The sequence below is a fragment of the Lontra canadensis genome, unplaced genomic scaffold (assembly GCF_010015895.1).
Source record: "Lontra canadensis isolate GAN:19392208 unplaced genomic scaffold, GSC_riverotter_1.0 scaffold4, whole genome shotgun sequence".
Lineage (NCBI taxonomy): Eukaryota > Metazoa > Chordata > Mammalia > Carnivora > Mustelidae > Lontra > Lontra canadensis.
This window is the reverse complement of record NW_022630998.1, coordinates 3,888,968-3,914,383: the sequence shown is the minus strand read 5'-3', so window position 1 is coordinate 3,914,383 and position 25,416 is coordinate 3,888,968. Positions and strand designations below refer to the sequence as shown.

The window sequence follows — 25,416 nt, the reverse complement described above, 5'->3', positions numbered from 1 at the left end:
TTGGAGGATAAAGGCTTCAGGCAGAAGTCGTAAAACGTTAGAGTGTGCAAGGAAAGAGAAAGGAACAATTAACATGGATCCTGGGAGTGCCAAGGAGAAGGTGTCTTTAGCGGAAGGGCATGAGAGGCGAGTGCAATCAGAAAAAAATCAAGTGGCTGAGGAGAAAGGTGTTGGTAAGCAGAGGAGCCTCAAAATTCTGAGAAAGTAACAGAGCCCTACCCTAAAATGAGGCACAACTTTTTTTTTTTTTTTGAGATTTTTTTTATTTGACAGAGAGAGATCACAAGTAGGCAGAGAGGCAGGCAGAGAGAGAGAGGGAAGCAGGCTCCCCCCTGAGCAGAGAGCCCGATGCGGCGCTTGATCCCAGGACCCTGAGATCATGATTTGAGCCAAAGGCAGAGTTAACCCACTGAGCCACCCAGGTGCCCCGAGGCACAACTTTCTTAAAAGGATACCTGTGAAGGGTACCTGGGTAGCTCAGTTAGTTGAACAGCTGACTCTTTTGACTCAGGTCATTATCTCAGGGTCGTGAGATGGAGCCCCATGAGACCGGCTCTATGCTCAGTGAGGAGCCTGCTTGAGATTCTCTCTCCCTCTCCCTCTGACCCCCACTCACACACACATGCTCTCTAAAATATATAGATAAAAAAATATTTTAAAAAATGATACTCCTGAGATAATGACATTCTAACCTCTGATAGATGGGTACTGGATGAGATGAATGTGAGGGAGTCTGGATTTATAGGTACTCTTCCAATAAAGAGAAGATAGAGGACCAGGGGGTAAGAGGGAAAGGAAAAAGTATACCTCTACTCCCTCCCCCCAGGCTAAGCAGGACATCCCTGATAAGCAACATGGGCAGAACATGAATTTATGTTAATATAAATACCTCCTGGGGGTGCTTGGGTGGCTCAGTGGGTTAAGCCTCTGCCTTCGGCTCAGGTCATCATCCCAGGGTCCTGGGATCGAGCCCCACATTAGGCTCTCTGCTCAGCAGGGAGCCTGCTTCCTCCTCCCCCTCTGCGTACCTCTCTGTCAATTAAATAAATAAAATCTTAAAAAAAAATACAAATACCTCCCAAATTAAGTTTCATTTCTCTTGTTACCATGCATGAGAGTAACTTTTATTCTGGAGACAGAGGGGATGTATCATGTCATAAATACATGTACTTAACCAGAAGGGAATATTTCACCTATTAATAGCACAGTACCATAAAAAAAAAAAAAACCCACCCCAATCCAGGGCCACTGGAAGCCAACTTGAAGAGCAATGTTTGTTCTTGTTTTGAGGAGCCCCCACTGTGTCCGTGGAAACAGGCTGTGCTGCTTTGGCCCTCAGCTGCTGGAGGAGGCATTTGCAAGGGAAGCACGGGAGACAGGAGAAAGGGGCTGCCTCGTGCCACCCTGGCTGTCATCTCTGATGATGCAAGGGCTTTCTTCCCTCTTATACCCTTCATTTCCTGGAACTCTTTCTGTTCTATGCAGGTTAAAAAAAAAATAAAACAAAACCCAAAAAACATCAAAAGCCTGAGAGCTGAAAGACCCACGTACATGCACGTTGCAGAAGAGTTAAAAGTTGCCACAAAGCTCCAGAAAGCACTCCGGAAACCTGTCTCTCCTTTGTTTCCCCCACTCAAACTCGGCAGTGCTATGTCCTCAGGCTTCTGTCCTCTGATCTCACGGCTCAGAATTGCCTGTGTGTGAGGACAGCTCAGGATGTTCGCGGGGCTGGGCCATACAGGAATTTCCAGATGTCGGCTTCAGACTTCCTGCCACATCACCCCCAGGGACCAAAATGGACACAGGCTCTTTGGATGTCATTAGTGCACGAGAAAATTCTCTTTGCTTAAGTGCTTTGTATTACTAAGACTTGGGGCTTCTTTCTAATGAAAATTAATGGGACTCAACCACTAGACAAGAAAGTCACTGTTGCTTTTTGTTCTTTATTTACTTGCAAACTAAAATTTTTAAAAATATTTGAGAGAGAGAGCGAGAGAGAGAGCATGTGAATGAGGGAGTGGCATGGGTCAAGGAGAGAAGCAGACTCCACACTGAGCATGGAGCCTGATGCAGGGCTCCACCTGACAACCCTCAGATCCTAACTTGAGCAGAAATCAAGAGCCGGATGCTTAAAGGACTACACCACCCAGGCTCTCCTGTCACTTTTTAAAAAATGCAACATCCATAAGTTAGAGAAAACAGTTTCCTCTAAAAAGCCATGGTTTAACCAAAAATGCTCCCAAACAAGATACTTAAGCAAAGAACAGTTTATGCTACCCTATGGGAATAAATAATAAAAGGGTACTTTCTTGGTTACTTTGAGTTTTAAGATTCAAAAGTATGAATGTAAGCTCCTCACGAAAGTAAACCCATTAACTGTATCTTATCTGGGTTTTTCTCCCCTGGAATCCAACCCCATGTTTTATATGTATTATTGCCAGAGAATTATTTGACATTTATATCATGAAATATGATATCATTATTGTTAATGTCATGATCTAATCATATAATTATCATATGTATCAACATATGTAATAGAGTAACTCCTTACTGTTGTTGAGAAGAAATGTTTATCCCAGTATTTTAAAGATAACTAACTTGCACAGATATAAGAATTAGAATTAGTATAATTTATACATGAAAATTAGTACCTTTTTCAAGAAAACATAAGCAGTAAGCCTAAACAGATTTTTTTTTTTTTTTAAGCTCAAGTACCTAAGATCTAGATCTGAGCTGAGATCAAGAGTTGGATGCTAAACCCACTAAGCAACCCAGGTGCCCCTAGATACATTTTAACAGATCTTACATTTGACGTCCTTATTTCCCGTTCTTAATTTCTATCACCACAAATACGCATTCTCTCTACCTGTGCTGAAAATACACTGCTTGGCCAAACACCTCTTCTCTACCTCCTCTCTCTCCCTTGCCACCCCTTTCTTTTGGATTTTCCGAATCCTTTAATTTGCACTGCTGTTCGCAAAAGAGCATGTACACCTGTATCATGCATGATACCATACCAGTGTTCATGAAATGTGGACAAGGCGAGTGTGTACCACACCAATTATCCAAATGTCACAAATAAGGAAGCTAAATAAGAGGACTGAGGGACTGCCTACACAATACCCTAAGTGCCTAGAACCTCTGTAACCTGTACGTTGACTGCCTGTTTCCCACCAAACTCATTCAGACACCAAGACCTGTGGAATTCACCGCCTTAATATTCTCCAGTTATGCCCCTGCTTATTTGTTCCCAGTTTTGCTGGCTTCGCTGGGATCCTCGAGGCCTTCTGCCTGGACCCCTGTACCTCCCTACCTCATCTGAGCTCTGACAGACACTTCCTCCATCTCATTCCTTGTGTCTATATGGAAGATCACTTTTCCATGTGTGATCGTGGAAAAACCCAAATAGGATAGGATAGTTACATCATCTCCCCACCCACATCCCATCGAAGCCCTCTGGTTCTCCAGTGCCTACTGGATGCAGCTGAAGACGAATTAAGGAGGCCCTCTGCAATTTGGAACCTCCCTCTTTGGATTTTAACCTCCTGTCAGGTTGCCCCAGTCATAAGCTTGGGCTGCCTGAGACATCTTTCCTGTCCCCAGCATGCAGTGATTATATTCCAAGATTTAGCTCTGGCTGACCATCATCCTATAGGGAATCCTGCCCAGTGCCCAGTGTGCCGTGAGGACTGACTCTCCTTTTCAGATGCTCCCTCCCAGTACCCTATAAGATATGGCTGCCATGGCAACTGTATGCTTTAATGGGAGGTTTGTTTTGAAATTATGAATGCCTACAGTTTGCTTGTCTTTTCCCTCCTTGGATCATAAGCCCCTGGAGGGCAGGGTCCAGGGTTTTCTGTATCCCTTGGAGGAAAGGGCTCTATTCATTTAGCTTAAGTATTTCGTGCTCCTCAAATCAGCACTAGAGGCCAGGCATTCTGATTTCTAGCCCAGAGCCCTTTCTGGCTACACCAGACAGCATAAATAGCAACAGGAAGGGATGTACTTCACTGGGGATTCCTGGTCTTGGGAAGATTGGCATGGGAAAGACCAGAGAAATTTTCTACTGGAGGGTGGACCCTGTTCTGGCAAACTTGGACCCAACTGGTCAGGGGTAGTTTTAATGAGGCAATGGCCTGCCTTTCCAATTCTTCCAGGCAAAGATATGACAAAAGGATACAGCAAATACTGTGGGTCAAGAAGGAACCTCTCCATTGAGGAAGCTTTACCGTTTCTTCCCAGAAAACTGGGTGACAGGTAGGAAAGTCAGCCTGATGAAGCCAGCATGAGCTCATCATTGCTGATGGGAGGGGCCATCACAGCTTAGTTGATTTTATTGTTTGAAGAGTTTAAAGGGCGATGCTTAGATATTGCAGTTCCAAGAGAGCCAAAGAACACAAGATACCTTTTCTTCATTTTGCATCTCTGAAATGGATAAGACTCAAGGAAAAGAACCTGGTTTCTGGGAGGGGCATCTTCATAAGGGTTGTTTATCACATTTCAGTTTCGGAATGAGGTTCTGGCTTTCTTGCGTCCACATCAGGTTCCCATTCCCGCAGCATGTACTACGGAGCTGCACGGCACAGAGCTGCTCTCTTCCTACCATGCTGGATATGAAATTTTTCCTATCATGCTTGATTATAGAGATTTTTCCGTTTTTAAAAATTTGGGGTAAAGGAGCATAGGGTAGTGTATGCATTTTCTATTTGGCCAGTGAAGGTAGGTGGTGTTCATAGAATAGTGACACTGCTTAAAGATCGGTCATAGATCTCATTAGAAAAACTCAGGCTGGCCTAATTTTGGAGATTAATACTTAGTTTACATCACAGCTAACTGAGTAATTAAAAGTTCCCACTTATTTTTGTAAATGATTAGAAAGAATTTCCAACTGTTTACTCTGAGTTTTAGGATATATACAAAGTAGACAAAAGAATGATTATTTACTCATGGCCAATCTCATTTCACCTACCTCTTCTCCCAAATCCTGTTTATTTTGAAGCAAATCCCTACATTATCACTGCAAAGATAAACACAATACCAATATCAAACCCAAAAAGGATTAACAATTGTAACTGATTAAGAAAATAAGTGAGGGGCACCTGGGTGTCTCAGTGGGTTAAGCATCTGACTTTAGTTCAGCTCATCATCTTGAGGTCCTGGGGTGGAGCCCTGTATGGGACTCTGCTCAGCAGGAAGTCTGCTGCTCCCTCTCACTATGTCCCTTCCCCCAACTTGTGCTTTCTCTAGCTCTCACAAATAAATAAATTCTTTCATTAAAAAAAAAAAAAAGTAAGTGAAATCTAGCTATTGTTCAGGGAAGGTATTATCATTACATATTATTATTGAAGAGTATAGCAGGACATGTCACCCCAAAAGATGCTGCTTCAATGTGTGGACTATTTTGAGCTGTAGGTATTTGAAGGAGAGCAAATGCATGAAGTGGCTTTCTCTGACCTCCACTTCCCTGCCTAAAGACAGATTCTCCAAAGGGATTTCCTGGGAGTTCCATCAACCATGAAGGATTGACTCATCACAAAAGAACAGGCTCATCACAACACACCACCCAGACAAACCGTCAGAAATTGTTATACCTCCTGCCTATTCTTCTTCAGTCCCTTCATCTTTCATAAAAATCATTTACTGTCCCCTGAGAGGCCCATATCCTCCCTCCCCTCTCCCTATTAAGATGGAATTTAATACTGAGGTCTAAAGACACCTCTTTGAGTTACTCATTTTTCCTTGGGTATCTCCCACATATACATAAGGCCAACATGTTAATAATGTTCTTCTCTTGTGAATCTGCCTTTCATTGTGGAAGTCTCAGCTAAGGACTCAGAAGAGTAGAGGGAAAATTATTTTCTCCCTCTGCAGTATTTAGGGTTAGAGTGAACTAAATCATCTCTGGATGCAGGTTGGATATTCAGAGTATCCAGTATGGGACTTGAAAGAGTTCACACTTCCCTGCATTAATCCACATGGCTGTCACCAGCTTGGCAATAGGAGGTAACCCTTTGGTATCTCCATGGGCTGGGGTCTCTTTTCTTGGGGGCCTAGCTGCTCTGGCTACTTTGGGGAGAAGAAACAGAAATAGCCCCTAATCTCAACACCTGGGCCAAATTAGGTCTTCTTGGGGATGAAGGAAAAGAGATTTGCAATTATATGGGTCAACAAGGAGCTGGTTGTCATTGTGAGCACAATGTATCGAAATGGATGAACCACTGTGACAGTGGATGGGATATTAGTGCCACAAATATATCCTGCCTGCAACTCATGCTACACTTGTTCTTCTCCACTCCCCCGCCAAACTCTGCCTTTCAAAATCCAAGCGATATTCTTGAAAGAAACCTGCTGCTCAGCAGACACACATGGTGATGTGACAGCACAACCATCCATTTCCTCTAGCCCATCAATATTATTTGTCAATGAGGTCCTGGGCTGTGCTAGTACTTGAGGCTGTCTGGGCTTTCCTTGCAGGGTTAGGTCAGCCCTCCTGGGCACAGGAAAGGGATGGAAGGTAAGCATCTAAAAAGAAAGCAGTATGTGGGTTTGAAATAAAATATGGCATTCTAGGTGCAAAGATCAGCTCTCTCTCAACAGTATTTGGTTCTCAGACTTTGTCCATCATAAATACATGGCACAAATGATGACTGCCCCCTGATCTTTGCAAGAAGTTCTTGCCAATTCTTAGAACAGAACCCCTAGAATCTTGTCCATGAAAAAGAGCTTTAATGTAACAGCAATTCCTACTCTCTCTTTGAACAGCTTCAAATACTAAATTGTCAGGTTATCTTAGAAAGAAGGCAGAGGCAATGTCTTTTTTAAGCTGAAGGCTAGCTTGTTTCAAGAGTAGCTACCTGCACAGTATTGTTGGCTAAATTGTGGGAGAAAATGGCAAGCCCATCTTTTGTAGTATATCGGAATCCCCTTTCCACCACCCCTGTTTGCTCCTCCAACCCCCAACCCATTATCCTCCCCTATATTTCTTTGGAAAAATCTCTGAAAAGGTAAGCCAGACCTGGGGAAGGGGTACTAGGAGGCATCTCTCTCTTTTACTGTTATGAACATACCACCACCAATTCATGAAGTCACTGTTAGCGTCCTCCTGCCACTGCTGAGAGAAGGCTGGTTTTACAGAGGGGGCACAGCACTAGGTGACCAACTAAAGGGGTGTCTTTGGAGACAGGAGGAGGAAGATGTGGAAGAGAGTGTGAGCAGGCTCTGTAGCCTCAAGCTTTTGCCTGGCGTGTCCTGTTTTCTTACTAATTAATCGGAGCCTGGCCTAAGACAGGAACACACAGAATGAAACAACCCTTAACCAAAACTAGGACAGAGAATACAAATAAAGCTGAAGCCCTTTCTTCTCTTCCATGATAGGTCATTTTGGGTAGGCTTAAGCCATATGGTTTCTGGTAAAATCTGACTGTGAACTTCATAAATGAGTGGTTGTGAAAGTGGGGCTTAAGCACTTTCTATGTCAGAACCACCTGGGAGATAGTGAGTGGGCTGTAAGAATGAATATTCTTAAACCTACTTTTTTTTTTTTTTTTTTTTTTTTTTTAAAGGGAGGAGGTGGTAGATGGGAAGAGGGAAAGAGAGATCTTCAGCAGGTTCCATACCCAGCATGAAACCTGCATGGAGCTTGATCTCACTACCCTGAGATCATGACTTAGGCTGAAATCAAGAGTTGGATGCCTGAATAACTGAGCCACCCAGGCACCCCTATTTCAAACCCTTTTAAGACTTAAGTCTCTTGCCCACTAAAATCTTGTAACTACTGAAGTGAATGGAAACCAAGCCAAAGATTATTAGGCCAATCAAGAAGCAAATTGGTTTGTTTTTATTCTTTCTCGCAGTGATCTTACAATGTGGGCTGGGAAAGAGGGGTAAATTTATTAGCACAAACTAGTACTTCTAGAAAAATAATCTTCATTAATGATAAGTATGTAATGCTACCTTCAGGTATGAAGTTCCTATATTAGTCAAATGCACTATCCAAAATCAAAATACAAACCATGTTTGAATTTTGTTTTGGAAATAAAATTACTAGTGATTTTTATTTTTTGCTATGATCTGTGGTGGTCAAGATTATTACCATGAGCTTGTTCTAATCACACATGTTAATCTGTTTAAAACGTCTTTTAAAAAAAGAAGGAAGAAAAGGGACAACATTGGATTTTGGGACACTGGTTATGCTCAATGTCTTAAACCAGAACGGATTTCAAATAAATGTTTAGGGGGTAATTTTAAGCATGAGACTTATGGGAAAATCTCTAATTTTATAATGCATAAATTTGAATACAACTTCGAAAATACATTTTAAATAAGGTTTTGACGGAGTTTGTTTCAAAATTATGAGTGATGCAAATATTCAGTTGAAGGTGGCTGGCAATGACATCAGGAGTTAACAGGTTAGATGTGCTAAAGTTAAATCCTAGGGGTGCCTGGTGGGGGCGGTCAGTCAGTTGAGCATTTGCCTTTGGCTCAGGTCATGATCCCCAGGGTCCTGGGATCAAACCTCTTGTCAGGCTTCCTGCTCAGCAGGGAGTTTGCATCTCCCTCTACCTCTGTCCTCCCTGCTGCTTGTGCTTGCTCTCCTTCTCTCTCTCTAATAAATGAAAAGAATAAAAATAAAGGTGGTTGGTAATGAGATCAGGAGCTAACAGATTATATGTGTTAAAGTTAAATCCTAGAGCTTAAGAATCCATCACAACAAGCCACAAGTCTACCTTCTATCATTTAGATTTAGCCTGGATATTCTCACAAGCTTATTCTTTCAGAGGAATTTTAGATTCAGTTTATAACACTTCAGAGAGTCACTGAAATTTAAGGAACACAACTATCTATATGATGTCAAGTTTTTCTTCCCTTTCAAAGAAGGTACATCTCTCCATTAATTAAGTTGTCTCCGGTAGCTGTATCATTTTTACGTCTTCTTAAACTTATTTCTGTTTTTTTCATATTTCTTGTTGTTTGTACATTTTCCTCCAATTTGTTTTTAAAATTTCTTACTGTTGGTAAGAAAAGTAATTGATTTAAAAATATTTTTTGATGACCAGTTAACCTATTGACTACTCATTTCTATTTGTGTTCATTCACTTGAGTTTAAAAAATGAAGTCAATTATCACTTCTCAGTATACAGAAAGGCCAACCTCCTGTGGGTTAATCTTGACAGAGCTGCATTTAATGTTCCTTATTGTCTGCATCTTCCAACATATGGACCACTTCCCTTTGAAACCTGGATCCTTCAATGTCCACATGAATGGCATCTGACCACTTGGTATTAACTCCATTAAATCACTGCTAAGATTACTCCATATAAAAATGGCTCTTGGGACGCCTGGGTGGCTCAGTGGGTTGAGCCTCTGCCTTCGGCTCGGGTCATGGTCTCAGGGTCCTGGGATCGGGTCCCGCATCGGGCTCTCTGCCCGGCGGGGAGCCTGCTTCTCCCCCCCCCCACCCCATCTACTTGTGATCTCTCTCTCTGTGTCTAATAACTAAATAAAATCTTTAAAAAAAATAAAAATAAATAAAAATAAAAAATAAAAATGGCTCTCTCTTGCTGTCTGCCTGTAATCTTCTATCATCCCAGTTCCTGCCCCTCACCACTCCCACTACAGACAAAGATAATAAATAGTCTTTGATATTCCATGTTCTCTTAGGCTGAGCAATGCCTTCTGGACTTATTTCCTGAAGCAGCTCAGACTACTTCTATGACAGATTCACCCCTAGTTTCCAGGTATGGCAGTCCTTCTGCCAGCATCAACACCACAAGATCAGCTCAACATCAGCCTTTTCACTTTCTCAATCCTAGATGGTGAGCACTGCTGAAGGTGGAAAATTAGCCCTTACTGTGGACTGAGGCTGCTGTCATGGGCTCATCGGCAGTCCTTGGCCACCTCCCCCTGCTATTCCCTCAGCCTGCCTTCTAAACACTCTCCATGCTGCCAGGCCCCTAGCCACACACAACCCATCCCTGTGGATCAAAGGGGCCACATCACAACTTAGCTAGAGAAACAGAAAACTGAAGTATTCATAGGAGTGCAACAACATGTGTCCCCCTGATCTACAATGGCAGGTATCTGATTCTACTGCATCTGTGTGTCCCCCAAGTTTTGGAAGACAAGGTCTTTCTCCTACTGATGTTCAAGCCCATTTTCCCACCCCTCTGGGCTTGTGGTACATCTTCATCTTTCCCCTCTCTGCTGACTTTCTGGGAGTTTATATACAACCTTACAAAGTTCTCTCATTTAAAAACCAAAACCGTGAGCCGAGTCCAAGATGGTGGAGAGAAGACGTTAGTTTTGTCTGTTCCCAGGAATCCAGCTAGACAGGTATCAAATCTTTCTGAACACCTGTGAACTCAACTGGAGATCTAAGTAAAGAATAGATGCACCTCTACAAATAGAAAAGCAACCACTTTCTGCAAGAATGACAAAACAGAAAAACTCACCTCAAAAAAGAGAACAAGAGGCACTACTGACTGCCAGGGACATAATCAGGATGGAGATAAGATGTTGGAACGAGAGCTCAGAATAATTAATATAAATTAATTAGCTGGGCTTGAAAAAGCATAGAAGACACTAGAGAATCACTTTCTGGAGAAATAAAAGAACTAAAATCTATTCAAGTTGAAATAAAAAAGGCTATTACTAAGAGGCAATTAAAAATGGAAGTTCAATTAGTGATACAGAAGACCAAATGATGAAGAATAAAGTAACTAAGAAAAAGAGATAAACAACTATTATATCACGAGGGGAAAATTTGAGAGGTAAGTGATACCATAAAGTGAAACAATATTAGAATAACTGGGATCCCAGAAGAGGAAGGAGAAAGAAAGAGAACGAGAAAGAGAAAAAGAGAGGCAGAAAGTATATTAGAACAAATTATAGTGGAGAACTTCCCCACTCTGGGGAAGGAAATGGGCATTCAAGCCCAGGAGACACAGAGGACCCCTCTCAGAATCAATGAAAATAGAGCAACACCTCGACATATAATACTGAAGCTTGCAAATCTCAGAGACAAACAGAAAATTCTGAAAGCTGCTCAGGACAAGTGGTCTGTAACCTCCAAAGGTAGAAACATTAGACTGGCAGTAGACCTATCCAAGGGGCCTGGCAGGCCAGAAAGGACTGGCATGATATATTTAGGGTGCTAAATGAGAAAAATATGCAAGCAAGAAATTTTTATCCAGCAAGGCTGTCATTCAAAATAGAAGGGAGATAAAAAGCTTCCAAGATAAACAGAAACTGAAAGAATTTGTGATCACTAAACCAGCCCTGCAAGAAATATTAAGCATGATGAGACAGCCCAAAAGTCACACAGACCAGAAAGGAACAGAGACAATAATAAAAAACAGTGACTTTACATGTAATACAATGGCACTAACTTAGTATCTTTCAATCATTACTCTGAATGTAAATGAACTAAATGCCCCAATCAAAAGACACAGGGTATCAGATGGCATAAAAAAGCAAGATCTATCAATATGCTGTCTGCAAGACTCATTTTAGACTAAAGACACCACCAGATTGAAAGTGAAGGGGTAGAAAACCATTTTTTAAGCTAATGGACATCAAAAGAAGAGGGGGTAGCAATCCTTCTATTAGACAAATTAGATTTTAAAAGAAAGACTGTAATAAGAGATGAGGAAGGACACTGTATCAGAATTAAAGGTCCATCCAACAAGAAGATCTAACAATTGTAAATATTTATGCCCTTAACATGGGAGCAGCCAATTATATAAACCAATTAATAATATAATCAAAGTAAAACATTGATTAATAATACAATAATAGCGGAGGACTTTAACAACTCACTCAGGGAAATGGACAGATCATCTAAGCAGAAGAACAAGAAAGCAAGGGCTGTGAACAACCACTGCACCAGATGGACATCACAGATATATTCAGAGCATTACAACCCAAAGCAACAGAATACACATTCTTCTACAGTGCACATGGAACATTCTCCCAAATAGTTCACATACTGGGTCACAAATCAGTTCTCAACTGGTACCAAAAGACTGGGATCATTCTTTGCTTATTTTCAGAACACAATGCCTTGAAACTTGAACTTAATCACAAGAGAAAAGTCAGAAAGAACTCAAATACTTAGAGGTTAAAGAACATCCTACTAAAGAATGAATGAGTCAACCAGGAAATTAAAAGGAGAATTAAAAAAAAATCATGGAAACAAATGAAAATGAAAACACAACTGTTCAAAACCTTTGGGATGCAGCAAAGGCAGTCCTAAGAGGGAAATACATTACAATACAAGCCTTTCTCAAGAAACAAAAAAGTCTCAAATACACAACCTAACTTTATACCTAAAGGAGCTGGAGAAAGAACAGCAAATAGAGCCTAATCCCAACAGAAGAGAATTAATAAAGATTAGAGTAGAAATCAATGAACAGAAACTAAAAGAACAGTCAAACAGATCAACAAAAATAGGAGCTGGTTCTTTGAAAGAATTAATATTATTATTATTCAAAAAGAAAAAGAAAATATGTTAAAAAACATATATTCAAAAAAGAGAAAGGACCCACATAAATAAAATCATGAATGAAAGAGGAGAGATCAAAACCAACACTGAAGAAATACAATCCTAAGAACATATTATGAGCAACTATATGGCAACAAATTAGGCAATCTAGAAGAAATGGGATGCATTCCTAGGGATGTATAAACTACCAAAACTGAACCAGGAAGAAAAAGAAAACCTGAACAGACCCATAACCAGCAACAAAACTGAAGCAGTCATCAAAAATCTCCCAACAAATAAGAGTCCAGGGCTGAATGGCTTCTCAGGGGAATTCTACCAAATATTTAAAGAAGAATTAATACCTATTCTTCTGAAGTTGTTTCAAAACATAGAAATAGAAGGAAAACTTCCAAGTTCATTCGATGAGGCCGGCATTACCTTGATCCCAAAACCACAAAAGACCCCACCAAAAAGAATTACAGACCAATATTCCTGATAAACATGGATGCCAAAATCCTCACCAAGATACTAGCCAATAGGATCCAACAGTATATTAAAAGGATTATTCACCAGGACCAAGTGGGATTTATTCCTGGGCTGCAAGGATGGTTCAGTACCTGCAAATCAATCAATGTGATACACTACATTAATAAAAGAAAGGACAAGAACCACATGAATCTCTCAATAGATGCAGAAAAAGCATTTGACAAAGTAGGGCATCCCTTCTTGATTAAATCTCTTCATAGTGTAGGGATAGTGGGAACATACCTCAATACCACAAAAGCCATATACCAAAGACCCACAGCAAATACCATTCTCAATGGGGAAAAACTGAGAGCCTTTCCCCTAAGGTTAGGAACACCATAGGATGCCCACTATCACCACTGTTGTTTAACATAGCACTAGAAGTCCTGGCCTCAGCAATCAGGTAACAAAAATAAATAAAAGGTATCCAAATTGGCAAAGAAGAAGTCAAACTCTCATTCTCTGCAGATGACATGATACTCCACCTCAAAATTGCTAGAACTCATAGTGGAATTCAGCATGGCAGGATACAAAATCAATGCAGAGAAATCAGTTGCATTTCTATACACTAACAGTAAGACAGAAGAAAGAGAAAATAATGAGTCAATCCCATTTACAATTACACCCAAAACCATTAAGATACCTAGGAATAAATCTAAGCAAAGAGGCAAAGATCTGCACTCAGAAAACAGAATACTCAAGAAAGAAATTGAGGAAGACACAAAGAAATGGAAAAATGTCCCATGCTCATAGATTAGAAGAACAAACATTGTTTAAATGTTTATGCTACCTAGAGCAATCTATACATTCAATGGAATCCCTATCAAAATACCATCAACTTTTTTCAGAACTGGAACAAATAATCTTAAAATTTGTATGGAATCAGAGAAGACCCCAAAATGCCAAAGGAATGTTGAAAAAGAAAACCAAAGCTGTTGGCATCACAATTCTGGACTTCAAGCTCTATTACAAACTATAATCATCAAGACAGTATGGTACTGGCACAAAAACAGACACATAGATCAATGGAACAGAACAGGGAACCCAGAAATGGACTTCAACTCCATGGTCAACTAATATTCAACAAAGCAGAAAAGACCATCCAATGGAAAAAGGATAGTTTCTTCAACAAACGGTGTTGGGAAAACTGGACAGCCACATGCAGAAGAATGAAACTGGACCATTTCCTTATGCCATATACAAAAATAAATTCAAAATGGATGAAAGACCTAAATGTGAAACAGAAATCCATCAAAATTCTGAAGGAGAACATAGGAAGCAACCTCTGTGACCTTGGCCTTAGCAACTTCTGGTTAGACATATCTCCAATGGCAAGAGAAACGAAGGCAAAAACAAACTATTGGGACGTCGTCAAGATCAAAAGCTTTGGCACAGCAAAGGAAACAGTCGATAAAACCAAAAGACAACAGACAGAATGGGAGAAGATATTCACAAACGTTTTATCAGATAAAGGGCTAGTATCCAACATCTACAAAGGACTTCTCAAACTCAGCACCCAAAGAACAAATAATCCAATGAACACATGGGCAGAGGACATGAACAGACGTTTCTCCAAAGAAGTCCTACAAATGGCCAACAGATGTGTGAAAAAACGCTCAACATCACTCAGCATCAGGGAAATACAAATCAAAACCACAATGAGACACCACCTCACACTGGTCAGAATGGCTAAAAAAGTCCAGAAATAACAGATGTTGGTGAAGATGTACAGAAAGGGGAACCCTCCTAAATTGTTGGTGGGAATGCAAGCTGGTGCAGCCACTCTGGAAAACAGTATGGAGGTTCCTCAAAAAGTTCAAAATAGAGCTACCCTATGACCCAGCAATGGCACTACTGGTATTTACCCCAAAGATACAAATGTGATCAAAAGGGTACCTGCACCCCAATGTTTATAGCAGCAATGTCCACAATAGCCAAACTATGGAAAGAGCCCAGATGTCGATCAACACATGAATGGATAAAGAAGATGTGGTATAAATATACAATGGAATACTACTTAGGTACCAAAAAAAGAAATACTGTTGTTTACAATGAAGTGGATGGAACTAGAAGGTATTATGCTATGCGAAATAAGTCACTCAGAAAAAGTCAATTATCCTATGATCTCATTCATACATAGAATTTAAGAAATGAAACAGAGGATCATAGGGGAAGGGAGGGGAGGAAAAATAAAAACCCAGAGGAAATCAGAGAGAGAGAGAGAGAGAGAGACAAACCATAAGAGACTCTTAACCATAGAAAACAAACTGAGGGTTTGCTGGAGGGGAGGAGAGTGGGGAAAAGGGGTAACTGGGTGATAGATATTAAGGAGGGCATGTGATATAATGAGCACTGCGTATTATAAAAGACTGAGGAATCACCGAACTCTACCTCTAAAACTAATACTACACTATATGTTAATTAATTGGATTTAAGTTTTTTTTTAAAAAAGGCCCTATCACCCATGATGAAGCGGAGATAAAGAAAGGCTCATGTCTGAGCCGATCACATTAACCCCTCAGTTCCCAATTACAGGCCCTGCTTCTGAATCTACCATGATTTTTTAACCTTCAGTTTTGGTTGAGCTTCAGTCATGAACAGCTGTGGGAATAAAAGCTCAGTTTTCATCATGTCACTGTTCCAGGATGGTCATTATCTTTCTAATTCTTTCAAAATGAAGTCTTTGTGTGTGGGAGCCCCTCCTCCCCAAACCTTGCACTGTATATAAACTAGAATTTAAATTAAAACAAAACAAAACAAAACAAAACAAAAAAACCCATTTTCCTCTGACCTCACTTCCTCTAGTTACCTTCCTCCCCTTCCTTCATTTCTCAGTGGAGTCTCTTGAAACTACAGCCTACCCATGCTGTGTCTGCTTCTTTATTTCCCATTAATTCACTAGAGTCTAACCTCCATTTTCCACACTCCACTAAAATTTCCCTAGCAGAGTTCCCTGGTGATCTCTGTATTGCTAAATGTCAAGGGCTCTTCAGGAGTTCTTCTGATGCTATTGGTAGCTCCTGCTCATGCTATGCCTCGGGATTCTTCTTCCCTTGATCATTTTTTCATGATTCTATTCTATGCATTTAATATTATTATTGCTTTGTTTTCTGCTGTGCCATTTATTTTTACTTCACCTTTGTGGCCTCTTCTTTTGTCCTTCATTCTAACATAAAATCATTCCTAGGTTCTCTCTTTGGGACTCTACTCTTCTCTCCATTTGGAAAATTTCAACCATTCTCATGATTTACTTTATTTACTCAGTCCCCACCCTGGGGTACTTTCTCTTCTGTTATTCTTTTAAAAATAATTTGTACAGATTCTTATTTATCACAATAGATTGAAATTCATATTTAATGTCATATTAAGATATTGCTCAAATTGTAGTGAAATCTGTTCTAGAGGGCAGGGTCCATGTCTAATGCAACTTAATATCCTTATAACATAGTACTATGAACCTTAATAAAGGAAACCTCATGGAAAATGGAGTCAGGAGGCTTTACATAAGGAGCTCAAGTTGTACCACTAGTTGCCCCACTTTGCAGACTCAACAGAAAGAGACAGACCTTGCATTCTCCAAAGGAAGAAACCCATTTTACTACCACGGCGGGAGGTAGGAAGATTTTCTCCTTGCCTGGCAACAGCCCAGCCGGTGAGAGACTGTTGCCAATCAGCCAAAGAGTTTACACCAATGGCCTTTTGTTTATAACAGCCTCTCCCAACTCCCCTATTTTCTCTGTAAAGGAGCATTCCTTTCCTTTGTTCTGTGGACTTGCCTGGCATTTGCTAGCATTTACTTGTCCCAGATTGCAATTCCTCTGCTGTTCCTGATTAAACCCATTCTGATGGTAAAATAATTGGTTATTTTATTTTAAGGGGGACAGTACAGTACCTAACAATAGTAAGTTCTCAGAATATGTGCTAAATTCAACTACTGGTGTAAATAAAGGTACTCTAAAAAATATAAAATTTTTTAAAATGCTGAAGTAATTATTAAGTTGAAGTAGTAAACAAGTATCACTGGCTTCATCTCTGAGGAAAAAGGCTTTTTAACCTTAAATTTTCATCTGTATTCCAGTATAATGGTATATTATTTTCAGACCTGAACTACAGCGGAGAAGCTTGCAGTTCTACTGGTAAGAAGTTTGGTCTCCCTGTGTGTTATGGGTTTGACATGAAGTTATTTGATTGGACATTTCTACTATGACTGGTCCAGAAGGCATTGTGACCCTGTCAGCTGCATCCAAAGGGCAACGCAGGGATGTGTGAATGCAACATGAATGTTGATAAGTATCTACAAATTTGTGAGAGGACAGTCTAGGTATGTACAAATGGCAATCCTGCCTTAGCCAGGTGTAAGTTTACCTAGGGAAAGGAAGGAAAAAAATAAAAGAGGATAAAACCAAGTAAGAATGCAAGGATTCTGTTCATACTCAAAAAACTCTCCTTGGTTTGTTCCAGTCTGATAGAATTCCTTACACAAAGGCTACAGCAGAGTGCAGAGAAGTAGGGCAGTTTCTTCAAAGACTCTTCCTTCTCAGGTTGGAAGCAACCTAACAAATCAAGTCATTCAGCCCTCCTTTTTTACAGAGGAGGAAAGTGAAGACCAGAGTGAATGACTTCCCTAAAGTTCCAAAGATTCTGTAGCAGAGCCAAAGCCAGAAATGAAGAAAGAGAACAAAGCCAGGAAGAGCATTCTAAATGGGGGCTCCAGGTCTGCCCCGACTCTGTTCTTTTTAGTTCCCCTGGCCCCCACCATTTGAGCCATAGAAAACCTTTACATACATGTCAAAAACATGATTTTGAACTCTCAAGCAACCTATCTTTGTTCTTCCTTCTGCCTGGAATAATTTTCCCCCTCAAGCTGAGGCCAGATTCTTTACTGCCCTTCAACCACACTTCAACATCACTTCTTACTTCACCTCACCTTAAAGAAAACAAATTGCCTACATGTCTGTTCCCATTAGCAGTAGACAACTACTGTGAAATTTCTATCACATGGTATTAGTTATATGTGTGCACCCATACCCCCACTCTCTTCTCCTCAGACTGTGAGCTCCAAAGGCCACTGCACACATGTCATTTAGCCTTGTATGCCCAGCAGAGAGTAAGTGGTAGGCAAATGTCTGTTGAATTCCAGTGGATCACAGAAGAGCAAAGACAAAGTACATACAGATTACCAAACACTACACAGCATTAAAATCAGATATCAGGTGAAACTGTTATGCTAATAAACCCATTTGGACCAAAAGCTGGGAACGAGAAAATATGCTTATCTTTAAGAAGGCTCTAGAATTGGGGCAGTTGTTAAGCATTTGCCTTTGGCTCGGGTCATGATCCCAGAGTCCTGGGATCAGCCCTGCATCACGCCCCCTGCTCGGAGGGAAGCCTGCTTCTCTCCCTCTCCCACTCCCCCTGCCTGTATTCCTTCTCTTGATGTATCTCTCTCGGTGTCAAATAAATAAATGAAATCTTAAAACAAACAAACAAAAAAGAAGGCTCTAAGACTTAACAGGTAGTAGTAGATCAATCATCTCACAGATATTAACTAACAGGGGACACTCAGACAAAAGTGGAAAGCTTCACACTGAAAACTGATGGCCATCCTGTGGAAAAGTCAGGAGTGATGCCTGGCATATATGAGAAAAGTCCATCTAGTGTAAACCTCTGCTATGGAGAGAGGGCCTGAAAAATGTAATTAGCATACCAGTTCCCTTAGTCTATAATGACAGACAAGATAATATAAGAAGATTGTGACATGTGAACTTCACTTACTTTAAACTAAACTGAGGGCAAGTTTTTCACAAACTGTTTTCCCTAATACATAGAGAATATACTTCAATGAAAAGATATCACATGCTACATTTGCATACTCAAGTATTTTTTTAATGCTTATGATATGTCTAACACCAACCTGGGTATACTGTAAACACTAAAAAATGATTTTAGGACAGAATAAAAACTGTAATATCTTCCTATTCTCATAATGTGGTTACAAAATAATAACCAGAATTTGGACATATAGAAACTAGGTTGTAAATATCACTAGAAACTTGGTCTTATTATTCTATAGTCACAACTTGTTTTTGGATCAAAAAGGATCCTATCCAAAAGTGTTTTAAAAGGCATTTAATTTATCTTTGTCCACCTTATTCACCACATTTGGCTTCAGGTTGTTTCCAGAAATTGAATTCATTCTCAAAGGACAAGGATTTGCCAACCTTATGACTATTCAAAGAATGGGTTCCAGGCTTTGGAAGTAACTCTGTAAGAAGAGTTTCAAAAAGGTTTTGTGCAATTGCAGCATTTTTGGAAAAGTTCTTCGGTTCCTTTGGTGATTACTTTTAAAGAGACAACATTCACATGTTTTTATAGCAAAGCAATCACATTACTTTGTAGAAACACTCTGTGCTTGTGCAAGGAAGAACCCAACCACAGTTTTTAAAAACCGGAATCTATGAATGACTGTTGCACAAATCACAGTAGAAAGCTGAAACTGCAATGATCAGGTTCCCGGTGGTCAGGTTTGAGCAGAAGGAGCCAGACAGGGATGTCTGTGTCTGACAACACACAGACAAAGTCCCAGTGCCCCGGAGTTCACTGAAGATGCTCCCTCTATCTACCCTGTCCTCTGCATAACACTAGAGATACTTTCAATGTTAGAAGTGTTGAATGGAAAGGAATCTTGGATTTATAGTTGAGAAAACAGACCGATCAAAGTCAAGAGATCTACTCAAGGATCAGAGACACTTCATGGAGGAATTCTGCCTTCTGTGGCTCTACCCTTCCTAAATCTACTGAGGTTGTTTGAGTAAGGAACCATCTAAGGGGGCTGGTTCAGATTGGACTGCTGGGGCATTTGAATTTTGGCTTCAACACTTCAGAAGCTGCTATGATCTTGGGCAAGTTGCTAAGTCTCTGTGAGGCATAAAATGCAATGAGAACCGTACCTACCTCATATGTAAAAGCACTCTGGTGTCTACCACATAACAATGATATCACACCTCATCTAAGCTTTAATATATTTTCAGAAGCTACCTTGTCTCTCCTTTGAAAAAAATTTAATCTCAAAATATTCCTTTCCTCTGCTCTTATTTTCCTTAGGGGCAAAGGCCATATGTTCTTCATCATGGTGACTGCCATGACACACAACATGGTACCCAACATACAGAACTACCTGGTCAATGTCAGTTGAGAATAGGAGCAAATCTCTCGGTTATTATCAGCTGTTAAATATTGCCTTTCTCCTACGCCATTGATTATTCTCTCATTTCAGGTATTGATGAAAAATCTGATGTTTTGATTTTAGTATCTGATTTCCACAAAGGTGCTGTGATTCTTTGTAAAATTTTTAGAAAAGATTCTGATCAAGTCAAGAGAACAAGTGTAAGAAATCTACCAACTTCATGTGAAAACCAGTCTAACTTTATATACTATAGAACTTTATTCTAAGAGGAAAGGAAAATATTCTTGATGTTTCCTGTGAGCTCTCACAAGACCACATTTCATGTTATGCAGCATAATAGTTAAGCTCTTAGGATCAAATGAGGTGCTATTTTCCAAAGATTTATAGAAACAATACTGTGATAATAAAAGCTGTCACAATGAATTAGTTTTTCATCACTGTTATCCTATAGCAACTCAAGTTGCAATACACTCTTTATGGGACTACACCCTAGGGGTTTCAAAATAATTTGTAGGATCCCAATATCATGGTCTTCAGGTAATAATCCCTAATAGTAAAGGACACAAAATTTAGGCTATTTCTAAGGTTCTTCCCAGTTTTTAACTCACTGCATGAGATGGAAGACATAATTTGAAAAATCCAGAAGATAACAAATAAGGGTATAATGATAAACCTGATATATAGGGACTTAAAGAAAACACCAACCTTTACACGCAACTCAGTATCTTCATGAGGGAAGAGGCATGTCTGCTAAACATTGCAGTGTCAGAGACTTCACTGACAGCATACAGAAGAGCATGTGGAGAGAAGAGGAGAAATAGAACAAGGAACCAGGGATCCAGGGGACAAATAGAAGATTGTACACATTAATGTTAAATTAGCATTTTTTCTTTCTCTTTTCCATATAACTCGATATCCCTCCTGAATTCTTCTTTCTTCTCTCCCCCATCCTTACTCACTGTTGCCACCTTCACATTTCCACTTCTCCGCTCAATCTCTTCTTCTTTAAACCCATCTCATCACTACTGTGCCCTTCATCTAGTTGTTCACATCGCAGCCCAGCTATAGCTACCTCATCTCATCAAGGGCCTGCCTAGTGTCCTTCGTTTAGGAGAGGGGAACAGAAGAGATGAGAAAATGTTTTGATAACTGGAGGACAGCACAGTCAGAAATCAGACTCTCCATAAGGCCACATTGCTAAGGTCCACTCAAAGTCACGTTCTGATGGATTTATTTACCCTTCGATGCTAGAATCGAGGAGGCCACTTTATTGGTAGATAACTACTATGCAAAGAAGTTTGAGAAAACAGTGCTTTATGAGAATACCGTCTGCCATTTAGGTAGCTTTTGTACTAGATATGCTGTCCAAGTAGAGTATGATCACTCTTAGTCCTCTCATGGTCTTTCATTTTACCAAGTCCAACATACTTACATGCATACTGGGAGCTGAATATTCTAAAACAAATCAAACAAACAAAAAAAACCTTGATTCTGGCCTTAAGTGCCAACATCGAGAGAATACAAAAACCTCAGCAAGCAGTTACCTTTGAGACAAGGGCATTTAACGTGGGAGACAGGAACAAAGGCCTCACTTTTCATTTTGTACAAAGCTTACCTTGTTTTATTTTTCTAACCTTATACACATATTGCTTTAAAATAGGTCAACACAGATGGAGGAGATTATGGTCCAGTTTTTAAATTTCGTCTATTATTGTCATAAAATATGTGATAAATGTTTTATGAAAAATTTAAGAGGTTGTAAAAAATGTACCCAAGTATGACAGCCAGAGTTATCTTTGTTAACATTGTAACACCTGTTCACATCTTTGATAACACTGCAGTTTGGAGGAGTTTTCAAAATTGTAAGTATGAATGTTGCTCAGTTAACAATCAACAGATGTTTATTATGTTATGGAATATAAGTCACTGATTTACCTTTATAAAGTGCTTAGAATTTTGCTTCCCTGCACTGTGAAAGCATTTACTCTTAAATCTATACCATGGGCCCTTACACATTGCTAGGAGAAACATCAAATGGAATAGCTGCTTTGGAAAAAGTCTGCCAGTTCCTCCAAAAGTTAAACAATTACAGTATGACCTAACAATTCCACTTCTAGGTATATACTCAAGAGAATTAATAGCACATGTCCACACAAAGACTTGCATGCAAACAGTCATAGCATTATTCATAATAACCAAACGTGGAGACAAGCTAAATGTTCATGAACAAATGAAGAGACAGACAAAATGTGGCATATCTATATAGTGGAATACTATACAGCAATATAAAGGAATGAACTGCTGACATATGCTACCTCACAGATGAACCTCAAAAACCCCATGTTAAGTGAAGGAAGGCAGATATAAGAAATCACATACTGGGGCACCTGGGTGGCTCAGTCAGTTAAACATCTGCCTTCGGCTCAGGTTATGATGTCAGCATCCTGGGGTCGAGCCCCACATTGGGCTCCCTGCTCAGTGGGGAGGCTGCTTCTCCCTCTCACTCACACACTCTCTCTCTTATAAATAAATAAATCATAAAAAAGAAGAAACCACATATTATATGATTCCATATATATGAAATGCCCAGAAAAGCAAATCTGCAGAAACAGAAAGTAGACAAGTGGTTACCTGGGGCTGGGTGGGAATGGGGAACAAATAGCCTAAGGAATCTCATTGGGGGCGTGAAAATGTTCTAAAACCAGGTATGCCAATGGCACACCACTTAGTAAAGTTACTTAACTGTATACTGGAAAAGAATAAATTTTATGATATATTATATATATCTCAATAAACTTGTTAAAACTAATCTGCCTCTTGAGACATCATGTCCCATTCTGAATGGGACACAGATAAGTCACAGAGTGACTTATGACAACATCCAAATTAGTTTCTCTTATGGAATGCAGCTGAAGTTGGTTCTGCTTCTCTGCTAGGAGTAAATAATCAAATTTAAGTTCAGATAAAAACACCCATTGTCCTTTGAGGAGAAAGAACGGTCACTGAGGTGACTGTGGCAGAGTCTTTCTTGAGGACCTCTGCTTTACGCCATTTGAAAATGTGTGAAATGCCTAGAGCTGAGCATTTAAAGAATCAGAAAGACGGTGAAGCAGAGTTCTACTGGAGTGCAGCAATGAAAAACAATCAGCAGTTTAAAGATGAGGAGCTGCAAGATAAAACTCGGTGCCAGGAAGCAGGATGTGAAAATCAATGGCTTGTAGATAACAGTCCTGGACAACAGATGGGATAACAACCAAAGCAGTAAGCAATATTTAAATAAGCTGGTAGGTCACTGAACAATTACAATAGGAGATCCTTTTAGCATAAACTAAAAACCAAGCTGCCATGTAGATTTCAAGGAAATGCTCAGGTACCCTCCCGAGTGTCCTCAAGGTCTAGCTGATGTAACAGAGGCTCACTGAGTACATCACAAGGGCATGAAACTATCAGGCAGGCCTGCTGAATTTTGATTAATTTAATTACTTTTTATGTCAGCCTTCCTCCCTGCTACCAACCTACCCTCCCTACCTCCAGGCTACCCTCCATTGCGCAGCAAGCCCCAGACCTTCAACAGCAAAGATGAACAGAGCTATGGTTACTGAGAGCTCATGATGTCAGGCAGTAGGGGACGTGAATTTCTTACATTTCTCATTTAAACATGAAAGCAAGCATCTGTGAAACAGCTGACTTAAGTTTTCCCCTTTACAGATGACAAAAGGGAGACTTAGTGGTGCTAAGTAACAGGCCGGGGTCCACTTCAGGAGACAGGAAAGTTAGATTTCAAATCCTTGTTTCCTGAGCCTACATTCTTAACATCTTTATGAACTACCTTGATAAATCAGTGATCTCCCTGGATAGTACCCTCAAGCCAGAGGACTGATTTGACTCATTAAATCCCTTTCCAAGAACATTTTAGACCAGCACACTGTTTGATTTTTCTCCATCTTTTTAAACTCCTCTGATTGTTTCACTTTAATAACATTTTAATGGTTTCTAATGTTACAGTATTTTATTCCTATTCCAAAGTTTCTATTAAAAAGTACACTAGATAATCTTTCAGAATTGGTGACCTGGAAATTAGAATTTTAGAAAAATGTGGACACACCCACACGTACACACAAGGAAAGAGAGAGAATATATAGGCAATATACAATATGGAGATTTTCTTTCTAAATGAGCACTTTGGAAGACTGGAATTAAACAAGCACTAAGAAATCAAGCTATCCTCAAACATTATTTGTTTTTGCTCCTCTTGCCTCCAAAGCAAGACCACGTCTTAACTCCAACCCTTATTCTGTTTGTATGATAAATGCTTTTGGGGCAGGTCACTTATTTTTACTTGAATTCACTAATGTCAAACATGTTCCTAAAATCTTTACTACTTCTTGCTAATACAAGAGTTTCCTTTTGAGGTAAATGTTTATGTTGTCCACATCCATCCTCTCTTTCTCCATATATATCCAGTTGAATAAATGTCTAGAATTCTTATGTCTCAAATTATTAAAGTATGTTAAAAATTAAAACTGCATTAAAAATATGTTACATGTGATAAAATTCATTATTTGAAATATGAATCAAGGTAAACTTTTTCCCAGAAATATATCAGTCAATTTAGATCCTTTTTGCAATTCATTGAAAATAACTTAGCTGGGCACCTGGGTGGCTCAGTCAGTTAAATGTCTGTCTTCCGCTCAAGTCATGATCGCAGGGTCCTGGGATCAGGTCCCACATCAGGCTCCTTGCTCAGCGTGGAGCCAGCTTCTCCCTTTCCCTCTGCCTCTGCCTGTTGTTCCCCCTGCTTGTGCTCTCTCTCCTTCTGTCAAATAAATAAATAAAATCTTAAAAAAAGAAAAAACTATGAAAATAACTTAGCCATTAATAAATGAGATCCACAAGAGAGTTTATGAAATTGAAGTGTATCTGAGAAAATGTGTGTCAAAAAAGTTAGGTTTGTTATAAATGTCTATACATTGGGAACAGAACATTCAGAATGAAAAAAGTACTGAAAGGGGAAAACTAGGATCTCAAAGGAAATATACAGCTAAATTAATGCATTTTGGTGATGAATAAATGTGCAGCCTCACCTCACTGCTAATACAAAGATAAGTAATTAAGTCAAAATTCTTGGGCCGGTACCTAAAAATTCTAACTGCTACAGACAGAAAATTTGATTAAGAAACTTTAAAAGTAAGATATCCCTGGAAATACTCAAGCGGAATATCAG

The 25,416-nt window shown here is 39.8% G+C and overlaps 1 protein-coding gene across 6 annotated transcripts in view; it reads right to left on the bottom strand.

Annotated features, from left to right (window-relative positions):
- The window catches only part of GRAMD2B (GRAM domain containing 2B), a 111,872-nt gene that overhangs the window by 40,333 nt on the left and 46,123 nt on the right, over positions 1 to 25,416 (bottom strand). For 3 of the 6 annotated variants that reach the window (XM_032844527.1, XM_032844518.1, XM_032844533.1), the window contains exon 2: positions 1,234 to 1,477. The exons of the other annotated variants lie outside the window; for them this stretch is intronic. In XM_032844527.1, coding sequence (XP_032700418.1) covers positions 1,234 to 1,477 — 244 coding nt within the window. The remainder of the gene's footprint in view (positions 1 to 1,233; positions 1,478 to 25,416) is intronic. 6 annotated transcript variants of the gene reach the window in all.